The sequence below is a fragment of the Punica granatum genome, chromosome 5, assembly GCF_007655135.1.
Source record: "Punica granatum isolate Tunisia-2019 chromosome 5, ASM765513v2, whole genome shotgun sequence".
Lineage (NCBI taxonomy): Eukaryota > Viridiplantae > Streptophyta > Magnoliopsida > Myrtales > Lythraceae > Punica > Punica granatum.
The window spans coordinates 813,772-833,831 of NC_045131.1; the positions used below are offsets into that span (position 1 = coordinate 813,772).

The 20,060-nt window shown below is 40.9% G+C and overlaps 5 protein-coding genes and 1 long non-coding RNA gene across 13 annotated transcripts; 2 read left to right on the forward strand and 4 right to left on the reverse strand.

Annotated features, from left to right (window-relative positions):
* Positions 1-191: 191 nt before the first annotated feature.
* Positions 192-4,050, reverse strand: LOC116209674 (protein FLX-like 2). Of its 2 annotated transcripts, none has more exons than XM_031543397.1 (5): positions 2,691-2,848; positions 1,707-2,288; positions 1,370-1,515; positions 1,190-1,293; positions 192-1,039 (listed from the first exon to the last, which is right to left on the reverse strand). In XM_031543397.1, the coding sequence occupies exons 2-5, from the start codon at positions 2,264-2,266 to the stop codon at positions 599-601; spliced, it is 1,251 nt and encodes a 416-aa protein (XP_031399257.1). In that variant the 5' UTR covers positions 2,267-2,288; positions 2,691-2,848; the 3' UTR covers positions 192-598. The 2 variants fall into 2 exon arrangements, with proteins under 2 accessions (XP_031399257.1, XP_031399256.1); XM_031543396.1 differs by lacking the exon at positions 2,691-2,848 and adding an exon at positions 3,940-4,050 and having other exon boundaries at positions 210-1,039.
* On the reverse strand, positions 3,800-7,357 carry LOC116209672 (probable inactive ATP-dependent zinc metalloprotease FTSHI 3, chloroplastic). Of its 3 annotated transcripts, none has more exons than XM_031543392.1 (5): positions 5,929-7,357; positions 5,490-5,813; positions 5,045-5,345; positions 4,425-4,627; positions 3,800-4,050 (listed from the first exon to the last, which is right to left on the reverse strand). In XM_031543392.1, the coding sequence occupies exons 1-4, from the start codon at positions 7,045-7,047 to the stop codon at positions 4,428-4,430; spliced, it is 1,944 nt and encodes a 647-aa protein (XP_031399252.1). In that variant the 5' UTR covers positions 7,048-7,357; the 3' UTR covers positions 3,800-4,050; positions 4,425-4,427. The 3 variants fall into 3 exon arrangements, with proteins under 3 accessions (XP_031399252.1, XP_031399251.1, XP_031399250.1); XM_031543391.1 differs by having other exon boundaries at positions 3,800-4,221; XM_031543390.1 differs by having other exon boundaries at positions 3,800-4,627.
* Positions 7,358-8,043: 686 nt separating this feature from the next.
* On the forward strand, positions 8,044-11,846 carry LOC116208208 (EVI5-like protein). Of its 3 annotated transcripts, XM_031541536.1 has the most exons (10): positions 8,044-8,437; positions 9,210-9,446; positions 9,560-9,755; positions 10,142-10,312; positions 10,396-10,512; positions 10,626-10,823; positions 10,916-10,975; positions 11,060-11,158; positions 11,274-11,401; positions 11,567-11,846. In XM_031541536.1, exons 2-9 carry the CDS (start codon positions 9,304-9,306, stop codon positions 11,376-11,378), a joined length of 1,089 nt encoding a protein of 362 aa, XP_031397396.1. In that variant the 5' UTR covers positions 8,044-8,437; positions 9,210-9,303; the 3' UTR covers positions 11,379-11,401; positions 11,567-11,846. The 3 variants fall into 3 exon arrangements, with proteins under 3 accessions (XP_031397396.1, XP_031397395.1, XP_031397393.1); XM_031541535.1 differs by having other exon boundaries at positions 8,044-8,430; positions 11,274-11,846; XM_031541533.1 differs by having other exon boundaries at positions 8,045-8,437; positions 11,274-11,846.
* Positions 11,847-12,147: 301 nt separating this feature from the next.
* On the reverse strand, positions 12,148-15,876 carry LOC116208209 (eukaryotic translation initiation factor 5B). Its single transcript, XM_031541537.1, has 10 exons — positions 15,702-15,876; positions 15,044-15,172; positions 14,860-14,964; positions 14,643-14,768; positions 14,494-14,562; positions 14,012-14,089; positions 13,678-13,824; positions 13,396-13,493; positions 12,563-12,773; positions 12,148-12,449 (listed from the first exon to the last, which is right to left on the reverse strand). The coding sequence occupies exons 2-10, from the start codon at positions 15,165-15,167 to the stop codon at positions 12,364-12,366; spliced, it is 1,044 nt and encodes a 347-aa protein (XP_031397397.1). The 5' UTR covers positions 15,168-15,172; positions 15,702-15,876; the 3' UTR covers positions 12,148-12,363.
* Positions 15,877-15,935: 59 nt separating this feature from the next.
* LOC116208205 (pentatricopeptide repeat-containing protein At5g38730) lies at positions 15,936-19,556 on the forward strand. Of its 3 annotated transcripts, none has more exons than XR_004157016.1 (2): positions 15,936-18,446; positions 18,775-19,556. XR_004157016.1 is itself a non-coding variant. In XM_031541525.1 (2 exons), exons 1-2 carry the CDS (start codon positions 16,436-16,438, stop codon positions 18,209-18,211), a joined length of 1,689 nt encoding a protein of 562 aa, XP_031397385.1. In that variant the 5' UTR covers positions 15,936-16,435; the 3' UTR covers positions 18,212-18,708. The 3 variants fall into 3 exon arrangements, 2 of the variants coding, with proteins under 2 accessions (XP_031397385.1, XP_031397383.1); XM_031541525.1 differs by lacking the exon at positions 18,775-19,556 and having other exon boundaries at positions 15,936-16,626; positions 16,714-18,708; XM_031541523.1 differs by lacking the exon at positions 18,775-19,556 and having other exon boundaries at positions 15,936-16,296; positions 16,385-18,708.
* LOC116208210 lies at positions 18,650-19,633 on the reverse strand. The gene is made up of 3 exons (XR_004157017.1): positions 19,421-19,633; positions 19,149-19,311; positions 18,650-19,025 (listed from the first exon to the last, which is right to left on the reverse strand). It is a non-coding gene; the product is annotated as an uncharacterized LOC116208210 (long non-coding RNA).
* Positions 19,634-20,060: the final 427 nt, after the last annotated feature.

The window sequence follows — 20,060 nt, forward strand, 5'->3', positions numbered from 1 at the left end:
AAAACAAAGGCCCGGTCCAATTATTCAGTGATAGAAAACGACGTCGTTTTAATTTACTGCTCTCTCCATTGCACGTTTCTCCGTTCCCGCTGATTCTCTCTCTCTTCAACAGCAGCATTATCACCCATAAAACAAAGTCTCAAGCCATACTATAAACTCTGAAGCAGCAGAGCAGCCCGAGCCATGGAACATATATGGAACCCTCCATAACTCAGAAGTGTCAAAATACGCATTCAGGATCAGTATTCTTATTTCTCAACAAGAAGTACAATGGAAAGTATATATAATAACTATAATTGCTAAGAGCCAGATCAAGTAATAAAGCAAGTAAAAGCCTCTTTTCCCTCAAGGAATAAGAAATAAGAGCTGTAAATTCATTGGAGCAGCAGCCCCTAGGAAATCGATATTTCCACTTCCGCCAAAGGCCCACCATCTTCCGAAACAATATTCAGTTAACCACCCTATGCTGCAGCCGAGTTTCACCCAATTCCCCCGCCCATGCGTTTTACTGGTTCGAAGCACCGAGGGCACCTCGAATCAGCAATATGTGCCCCCAAGAAGATCTTCAAAAGATGTTCTTTCACCTGCAACCTTGGACCTATTTCCTTCCTGGGTTTCCACCACCACGTGCCACCTGAGGTGGTGGAGTAGCAGTAGTATAAGCCATGCTGTTTGCCAGAGGGATTTGTGTCAGCTGCCCAGGAGCGACCCGGGATTGGGAATCGTACATTTGACCCCTAGCAGGGTCATATGCCAGCGTGCCTTGGGTGGCAAAAGTGGGTCCCCTGTATGTGTCGTAGTTTCCTCTTTGCATATCATGCCCAGCCACTCTTTGAATGTTGTACCCAGTTTGTGGGTACCCTTGGCCTGTTCTATACGGATCGTAGCCTGGTACTCTATCTGTATCATACCCCGGCCTTGTAGGAGTGGGTCCCATCTGAGCTCCCGGTCCAGCATATGTGGGAGCCCCAGTAGAAGCATTAGCAGCACCAGCAGCAGAGGCAGTGGCAGCAGCGGAAGAAGGAAGATGACCACGTCCCTGACATAGCAGCGAAAACACCATAAACAAGTGAGTCACATAAGTGTTTAGATATTATCATAATTACGGTATAATTATAAAATTTAGTGATTATTTCCAAATATACATAAATTCTTCTCGAAAAATTGCACCAGATCTCAACGTATATACCTGAGGAACACCATAGTTATCTTCATGGGCATTCCGTCGAGCAGCATGAACAAAAGCCTCACCACCACTGTTTCCACTTGCCACGCCATGTGGACCCAATTGCACTGCATGCCAATTGATAATGTAACTGCAGTTTGAAGATGCATACAAGAAGGAACTTAGTGTCGATAGATATGGTACCGGCTCTCTCATCCACGTTAGTTGAATTGCTAAGTTCAGCTCGAAGCTTCTCAACTTCCTTGGTCATTGTTACATAGTTCTTCTCCATCACCTGAAGCTGCTGTAGGTGATCATCATACAATTTCTTTTCATAGTCATATGTTATCCTGGACATATAAAACAGATCATTGAAAAGAACCCGATGGCAGCTTAAAAAAAAAACAATGAAGGTGATTCACAAATTTTATTAGTCCAAGAATAAGCCACTTGAGAAAGCAGACTTCCCCACCAAACAAGAAGTTCAATATAAAAATTTCTTTATCTACCCCTTGAGGTAAACAGGGAATGTCACAGGTACCTGCACTGATGATACTCCTGCCTCAGATTCTCGAATTCCGACATGAGAGCAGGAATCTGCTGCACATCTGTGTGGGCCCTCTGGAGGTCCTGATTCAACTGTTGAACTTTAGAGATGAGTTCTTGCCTCGCTGCAGCTAGATTCTGAGCCTCTTCTCGAGCCCTCTTCAATTCCAATTTCACATGCTCAGCAGACTGAAGCTCAGCTTCCATTTTGGCAATTTTTTCCCTAAGGTTCCTCATTTGCTGCTCTCTCTCAGATTTCACAGCTCCAATTTGAGCATGCAACATCTGCAACTCGTGCTGCGCTGCAGCAAGCTCTTGCCGCAAGGTCCCGTGAGTGGCAGCAAGCCTTTGGTTCTCTGTGGCAAGCCTCTGCATCTCTACATGCTGAGCAGCGATCTTCTGCTCCATGATTTCTGGGGGAGGCAACATATCAACTGGTAAAAAGGGAATGGGTGGTCGGCGCATTCCTGGACCAAATGGTTCTGGCCGAACTAATCCAGGGCCTGGCATGGGCCGCCTCGTATGAGGAGGCGGAAGTCGGCCTTTACTTTCCATCAAAATCAGACCTTTACAGAAACTGCAGCATCACAAGAGCAAAGAAAACCGTTTATTGCACTCCCAGAATGTCAACCCAGAAACTACTTCCTAATCTACGCAAATATGAAAAGTCCAGGTACCGATCAATCATAGGAGAAAATCAAGCAACCAGCGGTTGAATAGCTTTCACCGAGCAAGGTAGCAACGGGCTAATAGAATGCCATAAAGGTCTAATCTGAAGAGCAGTTGCGGATGGAATTAAAGCTCAGTGATACTAAAACTTGTACAATTCCTTAAAACCATGAAGGAGACTGGCTAACCGAGCGACACCCAGAAGTTCTGGACTCAAGCCAGCGTACGTAGATTAGGTCATCAATCAAAAGCTAGCAGAAAACAAAGGCCATCAATGAACAGAACGGCGAAGGAAACGAAACCCCCCTACCTCTGTCAGAAGAAGATAGCTTCCACACAGCTAGAAGCCGCCGCAATCCTCAGTTCAACCTCTCTCTGCTCTGCGTGTTGAGAGAGAGAGAGGGTAGACTGATAGAGAGGGAGGGAAATCGGTGAGTGACGACTCCGGGTTCCGACGAGCTTTGGTTTTACTTGGGATTCGGTTTTGGGGGATTTTTAGGCTTATTTCGTAAAAGCCGGAAAGTTATGGTGCAAATTTGAAAATTAATCTATATTTTAGTACCAAATATTCGAAAGAACCAACACATTAGCACTATATATGCAAATTCGATATTGTTGACACGAGGTTGTACTTGTAGAATTCATACAATGACTATATCTACCCGCTTCACTCGCTTGTTACGCGAAATTATTATTTAATTAGATATTTTATATATACATTAGATAATAATTTTATTATATTGTGTATGAAATAAATTAATATTATGAATTAATTATCATTATACATATATATATATATTTAGAATTTTCATAGTTTAATTGATGTCATTATTTAGTTAATGTGATGGATTAATAAATAGAATCATGTAATAAATGAAATTATTTAATTGAAGTCATGTTAAAGTGATGGGGTATGTACCGGGTTGGACCATGATGAGTTGAGAGTTCGAAAATTGCAGCGATCGCTTTAATCCTCCCACTCCATTTTATAAGTATATATATTACACATAGATTATTCAATCTGAGACATTACTTCTTGAAAAATCTATTTTCGTAATAGCATTTCAAGACTAAATCAAATGATCCGGGTCTGGAGACTAGGAGTATTTGGTAATTGGGATTACTCGATGGCTTGGCATACTCGCATTAACCAAATATATGCTTGTAATAGCTCACTCCTATGTGGCCTGGAGATCAGGTCTCGAGTTCTAATCTCCCCGAGGATATATGTCAGAGTGAGCTCTTTGACTTGAGCCTGAAGTCATCCTTAATGGTACTATGTTGACAAGACCAATGCTTACGCTGGTTGTTTAGTTCATCTAATATGTTCGCAGTTAAACATGAGGAGCCCAAACATTGCGTAACGAGAGCCGACAATATTGTCATCACCGCTATTCACCATATTATCCAGCAAAAAAATAAAAAAATAAAATGTGCTTGTAATGAATAGAATTCATGTGTAATGTGTAATATACCCCATGCTGCATAAGCAGATCGCAAGCAGCATTGAGAAAAGAAAAAAATTGTATTCATGTATCACAGGAAAGGAAAATACTCACACAACTTCCCGAACATCAAATGTTGTACAGAACTCGAACATCAAAATTCTTCGCCCTCTTCTACAGCTGTGGTGCTGGAATCAGAAGAGCGCATCGATCTTACTCAAGTAACTGCCATGAAGCAATGCAAAAAATGTAAACAAGAAGGCTCTCTGGAGATTATGATCATATGACAATAATAAGGCGTAGGATCCCGGCCACAAAAATTGACTAACAAATGACAGATCCAATTAGTTCATTGGACTTTTCCCCCCCTCACTGCATGGATCAGCAATACTTCCCCTGTCAATAGAAGAAATAAGAAGCGTATTACATGACACAAAGGTGGGATCTCGCACACTCAAACAAATTCAAAGCATGCCGATCAATCCTTCCAGTCAAGTAAGAGAGGAGGATAATTCTGTCTCTTGGTTCATCTCCCGGCAGCAATTGGCACCAACAGAGAGACAAGTCCAAAAATATAAATTCGATCAACGCAAACTTACTTATCAGCTCAGAGTCTGATAACCCATGGGTCCTTCCAGTCCATCCTGCTTCGTGTCACTCCTTCCCATTAAAGATGGTACCCACGGGAACAACTTCCCAAGCTCCCTGCTGATTGTGCTGGGCCTTAGCTGCTTATCATTGATGCCGAACTTCGCTCTCTCAACTGCTTCCATTATATCTTCCCGGGTCACTGTCTCACCGCCTTACACAATCCCAGAAAATCAACCCAAACAACCTACTTGTTAGATAATTTTATATTTTGTACGGAAATGATCAAGTCAGTATTCCACCGTGTGATTCAATCACAAGATGGAACAAAACTATAACAACGACTAACAACGTTGGCAGGAAACAAAGGACGAAAAGGCGGCTTAAGACTAAAGCTACCAATAATCCAGAGGAACTTCTCTTTCCCGATGAATATGATACTAACTATGGCCAGCAAAACTTGATAAACATAATCCGAACACTAAGCAACACAAAAGGCATTACTAGAGACACCAAATACAACACAGAACTAACAATATCTGATTTATGCCAAGAAACATTTCAGCAACTGCTAAAGTTTAGTATGCTAACACAACATTGGCAATCTCAATAGTTAAATCAGTAAAATTACCTCTACGGGCAGCAAGCAGAGCGGATTCATTCACAATGTTAGCAAGATCAGCGCCTACAAGACCAGGGGTTAGAGAAGCAACTAAGTCGCAGATAAGCTGTCGGTCTTCCTCTAGAGGGACTCCTCTCAAATGCACGCCCAATATCTTTTTTCTCCCTTCTTCATCTGGCTCTCCTACTAGAACCTTCCTCGAGAATCGACCAGGCCTACAGAGGGCAGGGTCCAGAGCTTCTGGTCTGTTAGTCGCTGCCAGAACAATCACTTTTGTGTCCGACTGGAATCCATCCATTTCAGTAAGCAACTACAGCCACAAAACAGCCGAAAGGGCCAATCAAGAGCGTGATATTTATACAAATGTTTAACCTTGTTAGATGAAGGCATGATGTATCTCATTAACCACTTTGATTATAACAGGAAATAACATTCTAGTTTGACTGGTACTTGCCTGATTCAAGGTCTGATCACGTTCGTCATTGAAACTTCTGCCCCGCCTCCCCCCCACAGCATCAAGTTCATCAATAAAAATGATCGATGGTGCACATTTTCTTGCTGCATTGAATAGGTCCCTTATTCGAGCAGCACCCCTTCCGACAAACAACTCCACAAATTCACTTGCAGAAGCAGAGAAAAATGGCACTCCCGCTTCACCAGCCACGGCACGGGCCAGAAGTGTCTTCCCAGTCCCCGGTGGACCCACCAGCAACACACCCGTCGGTAGCTTTGCCCCAATCCTTTTGTAGTTAATACCTCCTTGAAGGCACAGAACTATCTACAAGTCCAACAATGAGGGAGAAAGCTAAAGTTTCATGACAAGCAAAGGATTTCAGAAAAACCAAAATCAACAGATTATATCGAGGTACTTTCTGGAAAGGAGAGAAGATCACCTCCATAAGCTCCACCTTAGCAGAATCAACACCCTCCACATCATCAAAGCTAATTATTTGATTATTAGCCTGGCGCTTTCTTGCTGGGCTGTTTGCGGCGGAAAATTGACGATAAAGAAGCCACATCATAGGAGTCAGAGGAATCCACAATGATATTATCGTGATCAAAGTACCCCTAATAGACATGATAATCGATTGAGGGGCAGAGCTGTAGGTAATTCCTTTATCTCTCATCAGGGTAAGAAGATATTTTTCATCGTGAACTATCTTACGAGTGCAGTACTGCCACGCTGGCTTTTTAGCTTTTGGCTGCGATGATCTCTTTCCCAGAAAACCCAAACTGATTAATTTCCCAATTCTAGAAACACCACTTTTCCCAGTTCTTTCTGCCACATTTTCAGATGGTTCACTTGTCTCGGCCATCTTTTCCACTGCAACGTTATCATTGGTAGCAATATCGGAAGAATGAGTATTGTAATACACTAGCCGAGATCCTTCCTCAAATAACACTTTCGTCACCTCGGCAGACTGAAGGCTTGTAACTAGGTCCGAGTAGGGAACAACTTTTGGAGATGGCACTGCCGTTACCTTGAGAAACACATAGCAGAGCCCCAGCACTAAAGATACCAAAGTTGAAATGGTCACTTTTCTCGTATTCCTTTGCAAGAATGTCCCAATGTCATTCAAAATTGACCTAATGGAGACCCTCTTAGCTCTCATAGATAGCAACCACAACCTCGGACGCAGCCTCAACGAGAACTTCCTCCTATTCCCCTTTCCTCTTTTCTCAACGTAAGTGTCTTCGAATCCACTGCTTCTATTATCTAATTGTCCAATTTCATTTCTACAACACAAGCCCGGTCGAAATCTGCAGCCACCATTGACTCTCAGCAAAGAGAGCCTACTATATGTGCTCAGTGAAGATCCCAACTTCCAATTACAGGAAAGCCCACATTGAAATTTGCAACAACAGTCACAGAACCCTAGCAAAGGGGCCTTAAAAGAACTATAGCGGAAACTACTATACCGAATCAAAGGCCGCGGCTTTTCTCCATGAACTCCCAGGACTCCTGGCGGCTTCAAGAACCCGTGATTGCAAATGACAGAAGCACAAGCCATTTCTTGCCGGCAGCAGCAACTCCTATCTACATGGGGTACCTGCTGAAAGATTTATTGACGAACACATAAGACTCGAGCAAACAGCTCAGAATAGTGACTGAGCCTTGAAGAAGCAGACGCTGGGGAGACAAGAAAGGGTTCCCTGGGATGCGAAGAGCGTTGTTGCTTGGCTTAACCGGCTAGGGAAAATGGGAATTCAGCCCGAGAGAGAAGGATTTTTCCTTCTCAGGGCGATGGAGATTGAAAGAGGATCAGAAGATAAGAAAACGGTTTTGCGTTGGGTTGGTCGTTTTTTGGAACACAGTTTTACTTGCGGTTGAGAAATTTGAGAATGTTTTCTTTCTTCCCCAAAAACGAAAAACGTTTTCATGATTTTTCACTTCCCCCACCCCGTTGTTTTGGACTCGTTTTCCGTCCATAAAATGTTTTCTCTTCAAATCTTTTTTTTTTTATTTTTAGGATTTTACCAGATGAAGTGTGTGGATTTCTTTTTATCATTTGACCAATCTTGTCCCGTGTTGGAAGACCATAAACACCGAAGCTACGAGGTTTCAAGCAAGCCATCGATTGCATTCACTTAACTATGAAGCAAACAAGCTTGGTCCTATAATGGGAGACAAGCGATGGAGTATCGATCCTGCCATACTAATGCCATCATATTTTTGCAACTTCTGTTAATAGGGAGATACATAGAGATGATTATTTCTTCTTTTTTTTGCTTGATGAAAGCTTCTCGATCCAACAATTTTATAAAAAAAATGAGTTAAAAAAAACTGAAATTCCATCTTGAAAATGAAGGAAGTACTTCTACAGTATGAAACATCTATATATCCTTTTAACTTTTCATGCTTTAGAGTTCGACATAATTGGATGAAATCAAGGCTCAAATTTAGTTATGCAGGAGTACCATACCATGTAAAATTTCTTTAGAAATCAATCTACCAAATTTCACAAATAAAATGGAACTAAATGACTCCAAATTGAAAGATGTAGAGACTGTTCTGACAAATCCAACGGGCCAATAAACGGCCCGCTCCTGTTTCTTCCTCCCGAACAAAAAGAAGCATTCTGCCATTTCTGTTCTTCTTCCAAGCTCACTCCCGTTCGTTGAAACCTTCCCGAAAGGCGGTTCTCGCAGAATCGTCTTTATCAAATCATCCATATCCTCGTTAGCCGAAGCAATTCCCTCCCGCACCCCCACCTTCCGATCCTGCAATCGACAACTGTAGGAAAAGCGCATCCTTTTATCTTCCTCGTTCCTGTCTGGGGAGTCTCTTCCTCAAGCTCGATCGCAGATTTTAAGCAAACCCATTTGAAGTCTCTGGAAGAAAATCCGGAGTTCTAATTTTCGTCTGACACTTCCTGCCTGCCGATCATTTTCGGGTGCGAGGTACCTTAGTATGCTTCCGCTTGTTGATTGTCAATGGTTGACCTTAAGTTCCCAAGTTCTTATGTTGCAAAACATGCGTTTGATTGTCCTGGTGCATAATTAAGCTTGAGTGGTTCCAAGTCTGATCTTTGTGATCATCTCCTTTTCGTTTTAGGTATTGTTATCATCTCCTTGTTTTGTTTTAGCTCTTTCGAATCTATTGTTCTTTGCTGCTCCTTCCATTATGCTATATATAGATTAGCCCCTGTGAGTTAGTTTTATATAGTAATTTTTTCAGTAGCCAAATCTTGGTGTGAAATGTCAAAAATTTTATCTGTCCGAAGGTAATTATAAGGCCATCCCGGGACTTCACTGTCAGTCCGGCATTCGTGTCATGAGAAGTATAAATGTCGAAGTCACTGAGTTCCCCGTGATTCAGCAGCTTGTTGTGGTGGTTTTATTCTTATCTTGCTGGGTACTTGTTGTATAGGAGCAGTAATTGCTTTTTGCCGGTCCTCCTCTCGTCACTTACTTGCCACCATTGTTCATAGATTTGTCTTTTCATTCTATTTGGAGTAGAAGTCGCCTTCAGGGTTCTGCCTTTTGGATGGTTTCATAATTCTAGAGACGCTTTTCAGAATAAGAAAATGGTCGCTGATTATAACAACCTGAAAATCCTATGTTGCATCTCCTATACAAGAGTGTATCGATCATCTGAATTGCAAATCATTATCTCTTGTTCTTGTTAGCCGGCTTGTGATTGTTATATCTATTTTATCTCCGCACTTATCAGGTTCCGAGTCTTTCGGGTTGAACTCATTCAACTTACCGACATGGTGGAGAACAAGCTACTATGTTGGTCATCTTTGCTTTTTTGATGCGATGAGATGGAAAATAGACGAATAGAGGAGGGTGAGCCTGGACCACTTCCCCCACTTAGACCATTGGACAGATTTGGTTTCATCAAGGATGAGGTTAATAACTCTCCTGAAGGTCTGAACAAGGTCCGATCTGCCAATTACTATGAAAGGTAGTGTCTCGTTTGGAGTTTTCTCGAGGGACCTTATTCATGAATGATTGGAAAGTGAAAGTCTTTCTCATGCGAATAAGTGTGTCTAACTTTGGGATCACAATTTTTATCAGGGATGAAAGAAGAGTAAGGAAATGGAGGAAGATGATTGGAGTTGGCGGAAGTGATTGGAAGCATTATGTTCGGAGGAAACCTCATGTGGTTAAAAGGCGTATAAGGAAAGGAATTCCCGACTGTTTGAGGGGTCTTGTGTGGCAGTTGATCTCTGGAAGTCGTGACCTTCTGTTAATGAACCCTGGAGTTTATGAGGTAATCATAACACTTCTAAAACACTGTACGAGTTGAAACTCTAGAAATACCCTCGCCTTTTCTTCTCATTTTTGCGTTCAATGGTTTGAGATAATATGTTGGGAAGGAGTTTACTTTAATATCAGATCATTCTGGAGACCAGAGGGAGGGACCTTGTTGTACTTAAAAAGGGTTCTTAGAATCACCCAAGCTAACACTCAAAATTGCAACTGTCTTGTTTCTGATGGTTGGAATGTTGAAAATTGGCAAGCTATTATCTTCATCATTTTCTTTCACGGTCTTTTTATTTATGATTGATCTGTCAAATGAAATTTAATGTCCCCCTGAACCTTTTTCACTGTAGATTGTTTACTTATGCTGACAAATTTTTTTTTTTTTTTTGGTAGCAATTAGTTATATACGAGACATCAGCTTCGGAGTTGGATATCATTCGGGATATCTCTCGAACCTTTCCTTCTCACGTTTTCTTCCAACAGAGACATGGACCAGGTCAAAGATCCCTCTACAATGTTCTGAAGGCCTATTCGGTCTACGACAGGGATGTTGGATATGTTCAGGTTCAACTCTTCTGCATCTGATGTCTACAGCTCTATAGTACACCTAAGAGGCGGAATGATTTAAGAAATTTTATGATGTGCAGGGCATGGGTTTTGTAGCTGGTCTGCTGCTTCTTTATATGAGTGAAGAAGACGCATTTTGGTTACTTGTTGCATTATTGAAGGGAGCTGTTCATGCTCCAATGGAAGGCCTATATTTGGTAAGCTTTTTGTCGAAGAAGCATCCTAAAAATTCTTAATGTCACAAATTCTAAGGTTCTCTTGACTAGAATTTTTGTAACCCAGACTTATGAAATCATTGTTTGTGGGGAAGGTCGGTCTCCCACTGGTTCAACAGTACCTTTTCCAGTTCGATAACTTGGTGAGAGAGCAGGTGCCAAAGCTCGGAGAGCATTTTACACAAGAAATGATAAACCCCAGTATGTATGCGAGTCAGTGGTTCATAACTGTTTTCTCGTATTCTTTCCCATTCCATCTGGCTCTTCGAATTTGGGATGTCTTTCTTTTCGAGGTAAGTGCATGGCAGAGTCATATTTCTCTTTCAAGGAAGGAACCTTTAGCTGTATTCAGAAGTCTCAGGCAAGATATGATTTTCTTTGGCAGGGAGTGAAAATTGTTTTTAAAGTCGGTTTGGCTCTCTTAAAGTTCTGCCAGGATGATTTGGTGAGTGCATTAAATTATCTATCAGGATGAGTTTCTGATAATTATTGGTTTCCAAATACTGAAGGCCGGCCCATTTTGTACCAGATAAAGTTACCTTTTGAGAAACTTATACATGCTTTACGGAATTTTCCGGAAGAGGCAATGGACCCAGATACCTTACTACCGATGGCTTATTCAATCAAGGTTTGTTAGCTATTGGCCTGTTAATTTCTGAATCATCTCTATCTCTGTCTTGTATATTCTTTGTTTTAGAAAACCATTTACATAATGAGTGACATCTAATGTAAATGTTGTTTAGGTAACAAAGCGCTTAGAACAATTGAAGGAGGAGCACGAGAAGAAGAATGGGAAGGTCATACAATCTGCACGAGGGAGTGTGGAGCAGAACCATCAGCTGCAGTGAGAAGTTTCCCCTGAGAGCTTGTAGTAAGCTCATTATTAGACCAATTCGTGCACTGATTTTCATGCCAAGAAAGGAAATGAACCTCGACTTGTGTCACTCATATTGTTCACAGCTTTATATGCCACCCAAATCATTGAGAAGGGAGTTTACTTGTTTTTTTATGGCAATTCCTCTTCTGCTCATAGCAGATAATGCTGCAGTTCTGGGTTTCTCAAGGCCTTCGCTCGTGATTCACACACACAAAGGCCTTCTCCGGTGCGTTCTGATGCTGTCTTGGCTTAGTTTGCTGTGTTGTGACCGTAGATTCTTTCTATTTTATGTCTTTTCCTGGCATTGTATACATCCAAAACACGACGATATTGAAAATGGTATTTGATTATTTTGCAATTGAATGACGATTACTCCTTTCAGTTGGTCGTCATTGTAATGGAATTGTTTTGTCAGTGAAAGTACATCTGTTCACTTGTAGATTGGTTGTATCACCTTCCCTCTTTTTGGGTTTTCAACAGCTTTGATGACTGATAAATTCTCATTTGTTTTCAAGTTTTACTCTCAACGTAGGAAACAACATATTGCCATCCACGCCTCCCATGGTTGACTGAGCTTTCACAGAAACCTCAGTTCACAGCAGAAGTTCAGGATGATCTAACCAACTTAATCCCGATTAACGGGGTCTCATTTTATGTAGAGGCAGCACATGCCAACATGAAATGACAAAAAATGGATCAGGCATAGAACCCAAATGATGGCTCTACAAATGCGACTGAGCTTCAGGATCTAAGCTTTTAATGACTCAAAATTGTTTTTCCTTTCTTTTAAGAAATTCTTAGGATACAGCAATGTGGCCTGAGTTATACAAAATCTCATGAACAATAATAATTCTTCATAGTAGTTTTTACATCAACAAGGGCATCTTCAACCTCCTTCCAAGAGCAGAGGGAAAATTTTTTGTTTCGCCTCAATTCTCAACCAGATCTGGCAGTATTCAGTAAGGTCGAAACTTCCTCGCTGCTCTTAGTTGCTGTATCCGCCTTTTATCTTGCTCAAACTTGCTTTGCAGCATCATTATCTCTGTGAAAAAAATCAAATATCCACACTTTAGCTCCAGCTATCATTCAGGAATAGTTTTTTTACTTTAAAACATAAGTTGCAGCACAATGTAAAAGTAAAAGAAAGTTGCATACCGTTTCTCTGAGCTTCTTTTTTATGGAAACGGTAGAAATCTAGCCCTACTTCCTTGTGCTTCTTCTTTGCCATCTGATCCTTCAAAGCGGCCTCAGAGACAGAGCCCACAACAGTTCCTGTATCAGACTCTGTAGTTTTCTTCCTCCCTTTGTGGTGTGTCACAACTGTCCATCCGCCGTCAGCAGCACGGGCTTCTCTTTCCTTTCTTTCCTGTATGGTGTAACAGTGATAAATGATAACACAGAGAAAAAAACAATATTCTGTATATGAAACTACAAGAAGGAAAGAAAACAGGCCTGAATCCTATTAACTGCAATATCTCCTCAAATTCCTAGAAATAGCCAACTCCACATGATTTAACGAGAGATAATAATGGTTTCTCTTTTCCTTGTGTCATGGGATAATAAATTGCAGATGGAACAGGAAGATGCAGGAAAAGGGTGTTGGACACGTCATGAATTTTCTCTAGTGAAAACAAACAAATGCAATGTCAATAACCTAAAGTACAAGCAAGCATTCGAGTTGCTCCAATCATGCAAACATGCTAGCCTTCAGACATACACAAAAACATTCTGATAAATACTTCTTATGTGTCTGAACCAAAAAAGGCAATATGTATCATGTCATATCTCTTCAGTTATTCAGTATCATTCAGTTACAGGAACCGAATTCTGTGCAAAATGTCTATCTCAGATACGAACCATGAATGATCATATCAGTCTAGAAACAAAAGGTTTGGTGATCTGTCCCATATAATTCCCAATGCGGATCAACAAATGCAGCCCAAGCAATCAATTAGGACTTAAGAGGGGAAAAATTAACTTTTCCTCACCTCTTCAAGTTTTTCTTCATGTGCTGTTATAAATTCATCAATCCTTTGCTGCAATATCTTCAGTCCAGGTCTGCTTTGATGGTATTCCATCAGCCATTCTGCATTTCATAGTTCTGGGTAAGAAAATGATATGCATATACTAACAGCTCTTTCGATCACTGATTGAGACATGCATGCAAAAATTATGCTAAGGCACTCTGAACAATAAAGCTATAATAGAATATAGAGTCTGACTACTACTAAACACAAGAAACATTTATTCGTGTAAGGAAATGGTCATACTTTTCATTCCTTTAGGACTGTCCTCATCCTCTGAAGAAATATGATAAACCTCCTCTTTAGAAGGTTCAGCCTTATCTTCCACTAATTCCTCTCCTTCCCTGGACTGCTTGAGGGCCTTCTTCTTTCTCTTATCTTTCTTAGACTTACCTACAACAAGAAAAATGAACCAAGGAATAAGTATATGATATCTAAAGGATTGCCATTAATGAATTTGATGGTTTCCTAACACATTTTAATAACGCATTTCACGTTAGCAAGATGATATCACTACACACTGCTGTGCTGCCTAGATTTCATAGCACTACATATACTAGATAGGTAAACAGATATTCACCTTTTTTACCATTCATGATTTCCAAACCATCCGACATCTGTGGTTCAGGTTCTCCTTGACTTTCGGATTCAATATGAACTGATAACAACATACCATAAAATCAGTTAGCTAGAATTAAGCTTTTGGGCGGAAGCACTGGCAGCATCCTGCAGATACTATGGCAAATCAATTTCTGGATGGCTTCTACAGGTAAAAGAAGAGAGGGCACTCAATGATCTGGAATATATATTAACTTTTATTCAGCTGGAATGTAAGCAAGAAATCTAATTCCTATCTCAGAGATAGAACAGTAAAAGATGGTGCTTTCAGAAGGCAGAAACAAATCCTAGTGTTTGAAGGACACGTCATCAGAGAAAGGAAATTGTGCTGAAAGTAGCAGTTTCTATAGTGCATATAGGCATAATTTTTTGGTTCCTCAGATGTTGTCCATGCGTGTTACAGTCTCAGAGATCTCCTCAAGAATGATGTTATAATTTTCTCACCTTTCATCTTTTTCTTTAAAGATGATTTCTTACTTTTCTTTCCATCCTTTACTTTGATTGAATTATTCCCTGCAAAATAGAAACAAATAATTATAAGCACAATATCATTGCAACTCCAAAGCCATGTAGCATATTGAAGCTATACTTACCTTCAATATCTGTGTGGAAAGCATCCTCAACATCAGCACTGTCTTTCTTCTCCCTTTTCCTCCTCTTCTTCTTTTCTCCAAGTTTTGCATCTATAGAACCCACTTCTTCTCGATTCAACATTGCATCTAAAAATACCAAGAAGTGCAAAACATCTCAGACACAGCTACAAAAATCGCAATCACAAAATGTAGAACTCAATATTGATAGTCAACAAACCATGTCCGGGCTCAGCTGGGGCATTTCTCTCCTCGAGTTTCTTTTCCTTCTTTTTCAATATCTTCTTTCTTTTCTCTCTCCCCACAGCCTTACTCGAACTATAATCTGGAACAGGAAAGAACAGAACAATAATTTAGAGTACAGCTCCAAAAGCCCAGGATTAAATGCGTATTATAACCTTTACCATTCATTTCTGATCCATCACCATCAGCAATGCTTTCTCCTTTCCTCTTCTTATTTTTAATCTTCGTCATCTTCTTCCCACCATGTCTATTCTTGATCCCCCCAACTTCCGCCCTATCTAACATTAAACCTGCAATAACACGAAAATTGCATGCTGTTACAGATTTGCTTACTACAAATCCATGCAGTGATCATTAGCATAACTTGATGTGAAAACTAAACAAACAACTAACAATACAGTAACTTCTTCAGCAAAGAGAGAGACACAAATTGAACAAGAGAGAAAAACTGGCATCAAGCCTTGGGATTCAGGTACAATTTGGAATTGAATCAATGAATACATAAGGCAGCGATAATCATTCCAGAAACCGGTAGTTGCATCAATATTTGATCAGTAATCTGCACCTTGGAGCTCCAATATGAGTTGAAACTACCATGAATTCAACTGAATTGAGCTTCAAAAGAATAGCCTTAAGCTAGAGGACAGCCCTCATGAGAACAAAAGCAATCAGGAGACAGAAAAATTGCGCATTTAAAATAGAAACGTGCGCGCTGACTGATGACACTTTCAACAAATCCGAGCAGGAAGCCAACTGCCGCAGTCAACTACTAGTGCAGAACAGAGACAGAGATGCACGGTTAATGGAGCTCGCAACTACCAGAGGATCACTCTTTGCCCAAGTTGAAGTCTTCCCTCTTCTTTTCGCCGAAGAGATGGACGATAAGAAAGCTGATTCCAGGTGAAAAAGGCTCCAAATTTCTTCTTCCGCAGTATACTTCTGTCCTTCTTCCTCCTCCGCGTCTTCTTTCCTCCAACAGGTACGTAGGGTTTTAGCAGCTTTCTCAGTCTATGGAGAAGGTGAAGAAGGAAGAGAGTCCATAGCAACCCCATGCCTGCTGCCGTGCACCCGCCGCACTGAACCATTTCTCCACGGGCTTGACTTGAATATGCGACTTGGGCCTGATGGGCTTTCTGGTTGTGCTTCTGTATCAATAGGTGAAGCCCAGCCCGATACCAAATTGACGGATATATGACCCAATGGAAGATCCGAAACCGAATCTCGGTCCGGTTGACATTTCCCACCCAACCAATCCTCTCTCTCTCCCTCCCCCTCCTCTCTCTGTCTTTCTCTCGTCGTTGACTTTTCCCTCGCTTTCTTGCTTACCGTACAGTACGGCCATTGGAGGAACAGATTGATTTCATCTGCAAAGACAATGATTTTCTCGACTGGAAATTGCAAACACTGTTGAAATGTAAATGAGGATTTTTTAGTCTTGTTCAAAGTTATCTATCTGCTTTGCCAGTAGAATTTTTCTGCTAGCACCGTCGTCTCCATAACAGGTGAAGCAGACTCCATGAACGCCACAAACCAAGCTTTTGCTTCACTGAGAGATGGCTGCTTTAGTCTCTTGTAGCAGCGAAACCGTGCTGGCTCGGAGCATTTGTGCAGTTATCGTCAAGGGTAGATGGAGCTCCCTGAATAGCAACATCTGTTCAAGCCTCACCTCAACGGTCATCCACCAGGTTCTCTTGGACCTCTCAAATCACCTGGGCAGTCCCTCCCTTTCATGGGCATTCTTCAAGTACGTGGAAACTTTCCCGAATTACAAGCACCCTTTGCAGTCCTCTTGGACCATGATCCACATTTTAGCTAAGCACAGACACTACAGGAGTGCACAGGACCTGCTCGACAAAATTGCGCACAGAGACTTCTTATCTTCTCCGTCGGTTTTGAGCTCTTTGGTGAGGGCACACGGTGACCCCGATGTTAATTCGCATGTCTTGAGCTGGCTTGTGATATTGTATGCTAATTCGAGAATGACCCAAGATGCATTGCAAGTGTTTGAGCACATGAGAGTTTCTGCCTTGAAGCCTCATTTGCATGCTTGTACTGTGTTACTGAACTGTTTAGCTAAGGAAAGGTTGACCGACCTGGTGTGGAAAGTGTATAAGAAGATGGTCAGAATCGGGATCGTTCCAAACACTCATATATATAATGCGCTGATTCATGCTTGTAGCAAGTCAGCAGACCCTGAGAAGGCCGAAAAACTAGTGGAAGAAATGGAAGCAAGAGGCATTTTTCCTGACCTTTTCACGTACAATACACTGATATCGCTGTACTGCAAGAAGGGCATGCACTATGAAGCTCTGTCTGTTCAAGATAGAATGGAAAGAGGAGGAGTGAGTCCTGATCTCGTAACTTATAACTCACTTATATACGGCTTTTGCAGGGAAGGCAGGATGAGAGAGGCTGTGAGGCTCTTTCGGGAAATCAAAGGTGCTGATCCTAATCACGTGACGTACACGACTCTAATTGATGGGTACTGCAGAACAAATGACCTTGAGGAGGCTCTAAGATTGCTTGAGGTGATGATCGCTAGAGGGCTTTATCCCAGTGTTTTCACTTACAACTCGATCCTGCGGAAGTTGTGCGAAGAAGGCAGGATGAGGGATGCAAACAAGCTTTTGAATGAGATGAGTGAGCGGAGAGTTGAACCCGACAATGTCACATGTAACACCCTGATTAATGCGTATTGCAAGATTCGAGATCTGAGATCTGCATTAAAGGTGAAAAACAGGATGCGCGAGTCTGGATTAAAGCTTGACCAGTTCACTTATAAGGCACTCATTCATGGCTTCTGCAGAGTTCTAGATATGGATAATGCGAAAGAGTTGCTAATCTCCATGATTGATGCTGGATTTTCGCCTAGCTATTGCACCTATTCTTGGATTATAGATGGATATTGTGAACTCAACGATGAAGATGCAGTTCTACGACTTCTAGATGATTTTGCAGGGAGAGGTCTCTGCATTGGTTTGTCAGTATACAGGGCTCTGATTCGGAGGTTTTGTAAGAGAGAAAGGATTGCTTCTGCTGAAAGAGTCTTCAGTTTGATGCAAGAGAAGGGTATATCAGGGGACAGCATTATATATACCAGCCTTGCGTATGCTTATTTGAAAGCAGGAGATGTCAAATCCTCATCAGCAATGCTTGATGATATGTATAAGAAGAGGTTGATGATAACTCTCAAGATCTACAGAAGTTTTAATGCTTCCTATGCTTGTGAAAGTCACATCTTGCGTCTCTTTTGGGACAATCTCGTTAGCAGGGGTCTCATATCGAAAGCTATATTGAAGGATATAGAGCAGTCTGACTTGCTTTTGTAGAGTAACTGATTAAGGGCTCAGTGGTAGAGATATATTGAACTGTGAGTACGCAAATGGGCCGCTAGCATCAAAATCATCAAATTTGGACTGAAGTTGGGTCTCACGATTTACATGCCACTGGGGCTGAGGTTACAACTTTCAGTACATCATTCCTCAGCGTTGCATTGAGATTGAAAGCTCGTGGTATCTCTCCATAAGAGGGGCATAAACTGTTTATGGAGATTTGGATCTGGAGGTAAGCCTCTCATTCCTTTGTGAATAAATACGTCGGGGAAACTCAGTTTGTTTTTGTAATTTTACGGAGTAGCAGATGGAAAATGAGATATCGGAAGATGACAGCAAAGCAGATCCGGTCATCCTTTCGAGTTCATAACTTTATCTTTGCCTGCAAACTTGGAAATTTATTAATTCATTTCAGAGCATACACTATAATGACACTGTATCAAAGAAATTGTGAGCTCATGATAATGAAAGGAACCAAAGTGGACATTCATTTACATTGTCTTTCTTTCTCATTGCACTAATAATATAATTTTCCGCTCTTCCTTCTTCCGGGCTAAAAGATGCATCTCATTGTACCTGTCTGATGGAACTGAAAAAACTGCGGGCCGCTGTCAGGGACAAGTTTGTTTTGAGGCAGAAGGCAAAGCAGGAGTGAGGAGGTTTAGTAGGGCACAGCCGCTATAGATTTGAATCATGTTGCAGAGAGCATCCCAAGTGAACCAAATGATTATGTTGGTATTCTGAAAGATGCTACCAGGAAATGTGCAGCTTATGAACACTGGAATGAGTGTCATTCCAGCCTTTATATATGCTAAAACACAGACAGACCATAGATGTGTCATTTTCATGGACAAAAATGGGAGAGGAAACATGCAATAATGAAGACAAACAGCTCGCGGAGAAACATATTATTGGTTTCAGAAAAAAATCTAACCTTATGGTCCTTAACTTGCGGTGGGAATTCTCTTCTTGATAAGATACATAGAGATCCCTTATTTTCAGTAGCTACTTAGTTTGCCCATGCATTTTCTTTTCCACCTTTGGCCATGGAATGGTCCTCAGCACTTACCCACAGACAACTAATGGTGGGGGGTTAGCTGTGGAATTTGGTATATTTTGTCAGGTGAGACGCACAGCTTAAAGTGACTGAAGAATTGTACTTTTGCTATTAAGATATTGTTGAGAGGGCCACAGAGAGTTACTAACCCGAGGCCCTTATGGAGGGTTTTGGTGACCAAATCCATCATCCCCTCGAGCCCCTTCCTTCCCATCGAGATTCTTTCTCACATTCTTGTCTCTTTATATTATAATAATAGACAATAAATATATGATGTTTATGTTCCCTCTTTATCAGGGAATGTTTGATTCCCCCCAGTCCCGAGCAACCCTTTCTATTTTTTTATTTTTAATTTATAATAGGTAATAAATTAAAGAGTTAATTTCACCATATATCATCATATTTTGAAAATTTTCATTACATAGCACATATCGTATTAATTTCACCATTCAGAGCAAAATTTTGAAATTTTTTCATAACATAGTACAAGAAGCAATAATTTCACCAAATAAAACAATATTGTGAAAGTGTTTCACCATATAGCACAAAAAATTGACAAAAAACTAACATTACGTTACGTGGCGAAAAAATTTCAAAATTTTGTGCTATATGATAAAATTATTGCTTGCTATGCTATGTCATGAAAAAATTTCAAAATATCATGCTGAATGGTGAAATTAATACGATATGTGGTATGTAATGAAAATTTTCAAAATATCGTCATATATGGTGATATTAATCCTAAATTAAATCTTGTTTTTAGGTTGTCTGAGATCCACCAAAACACAA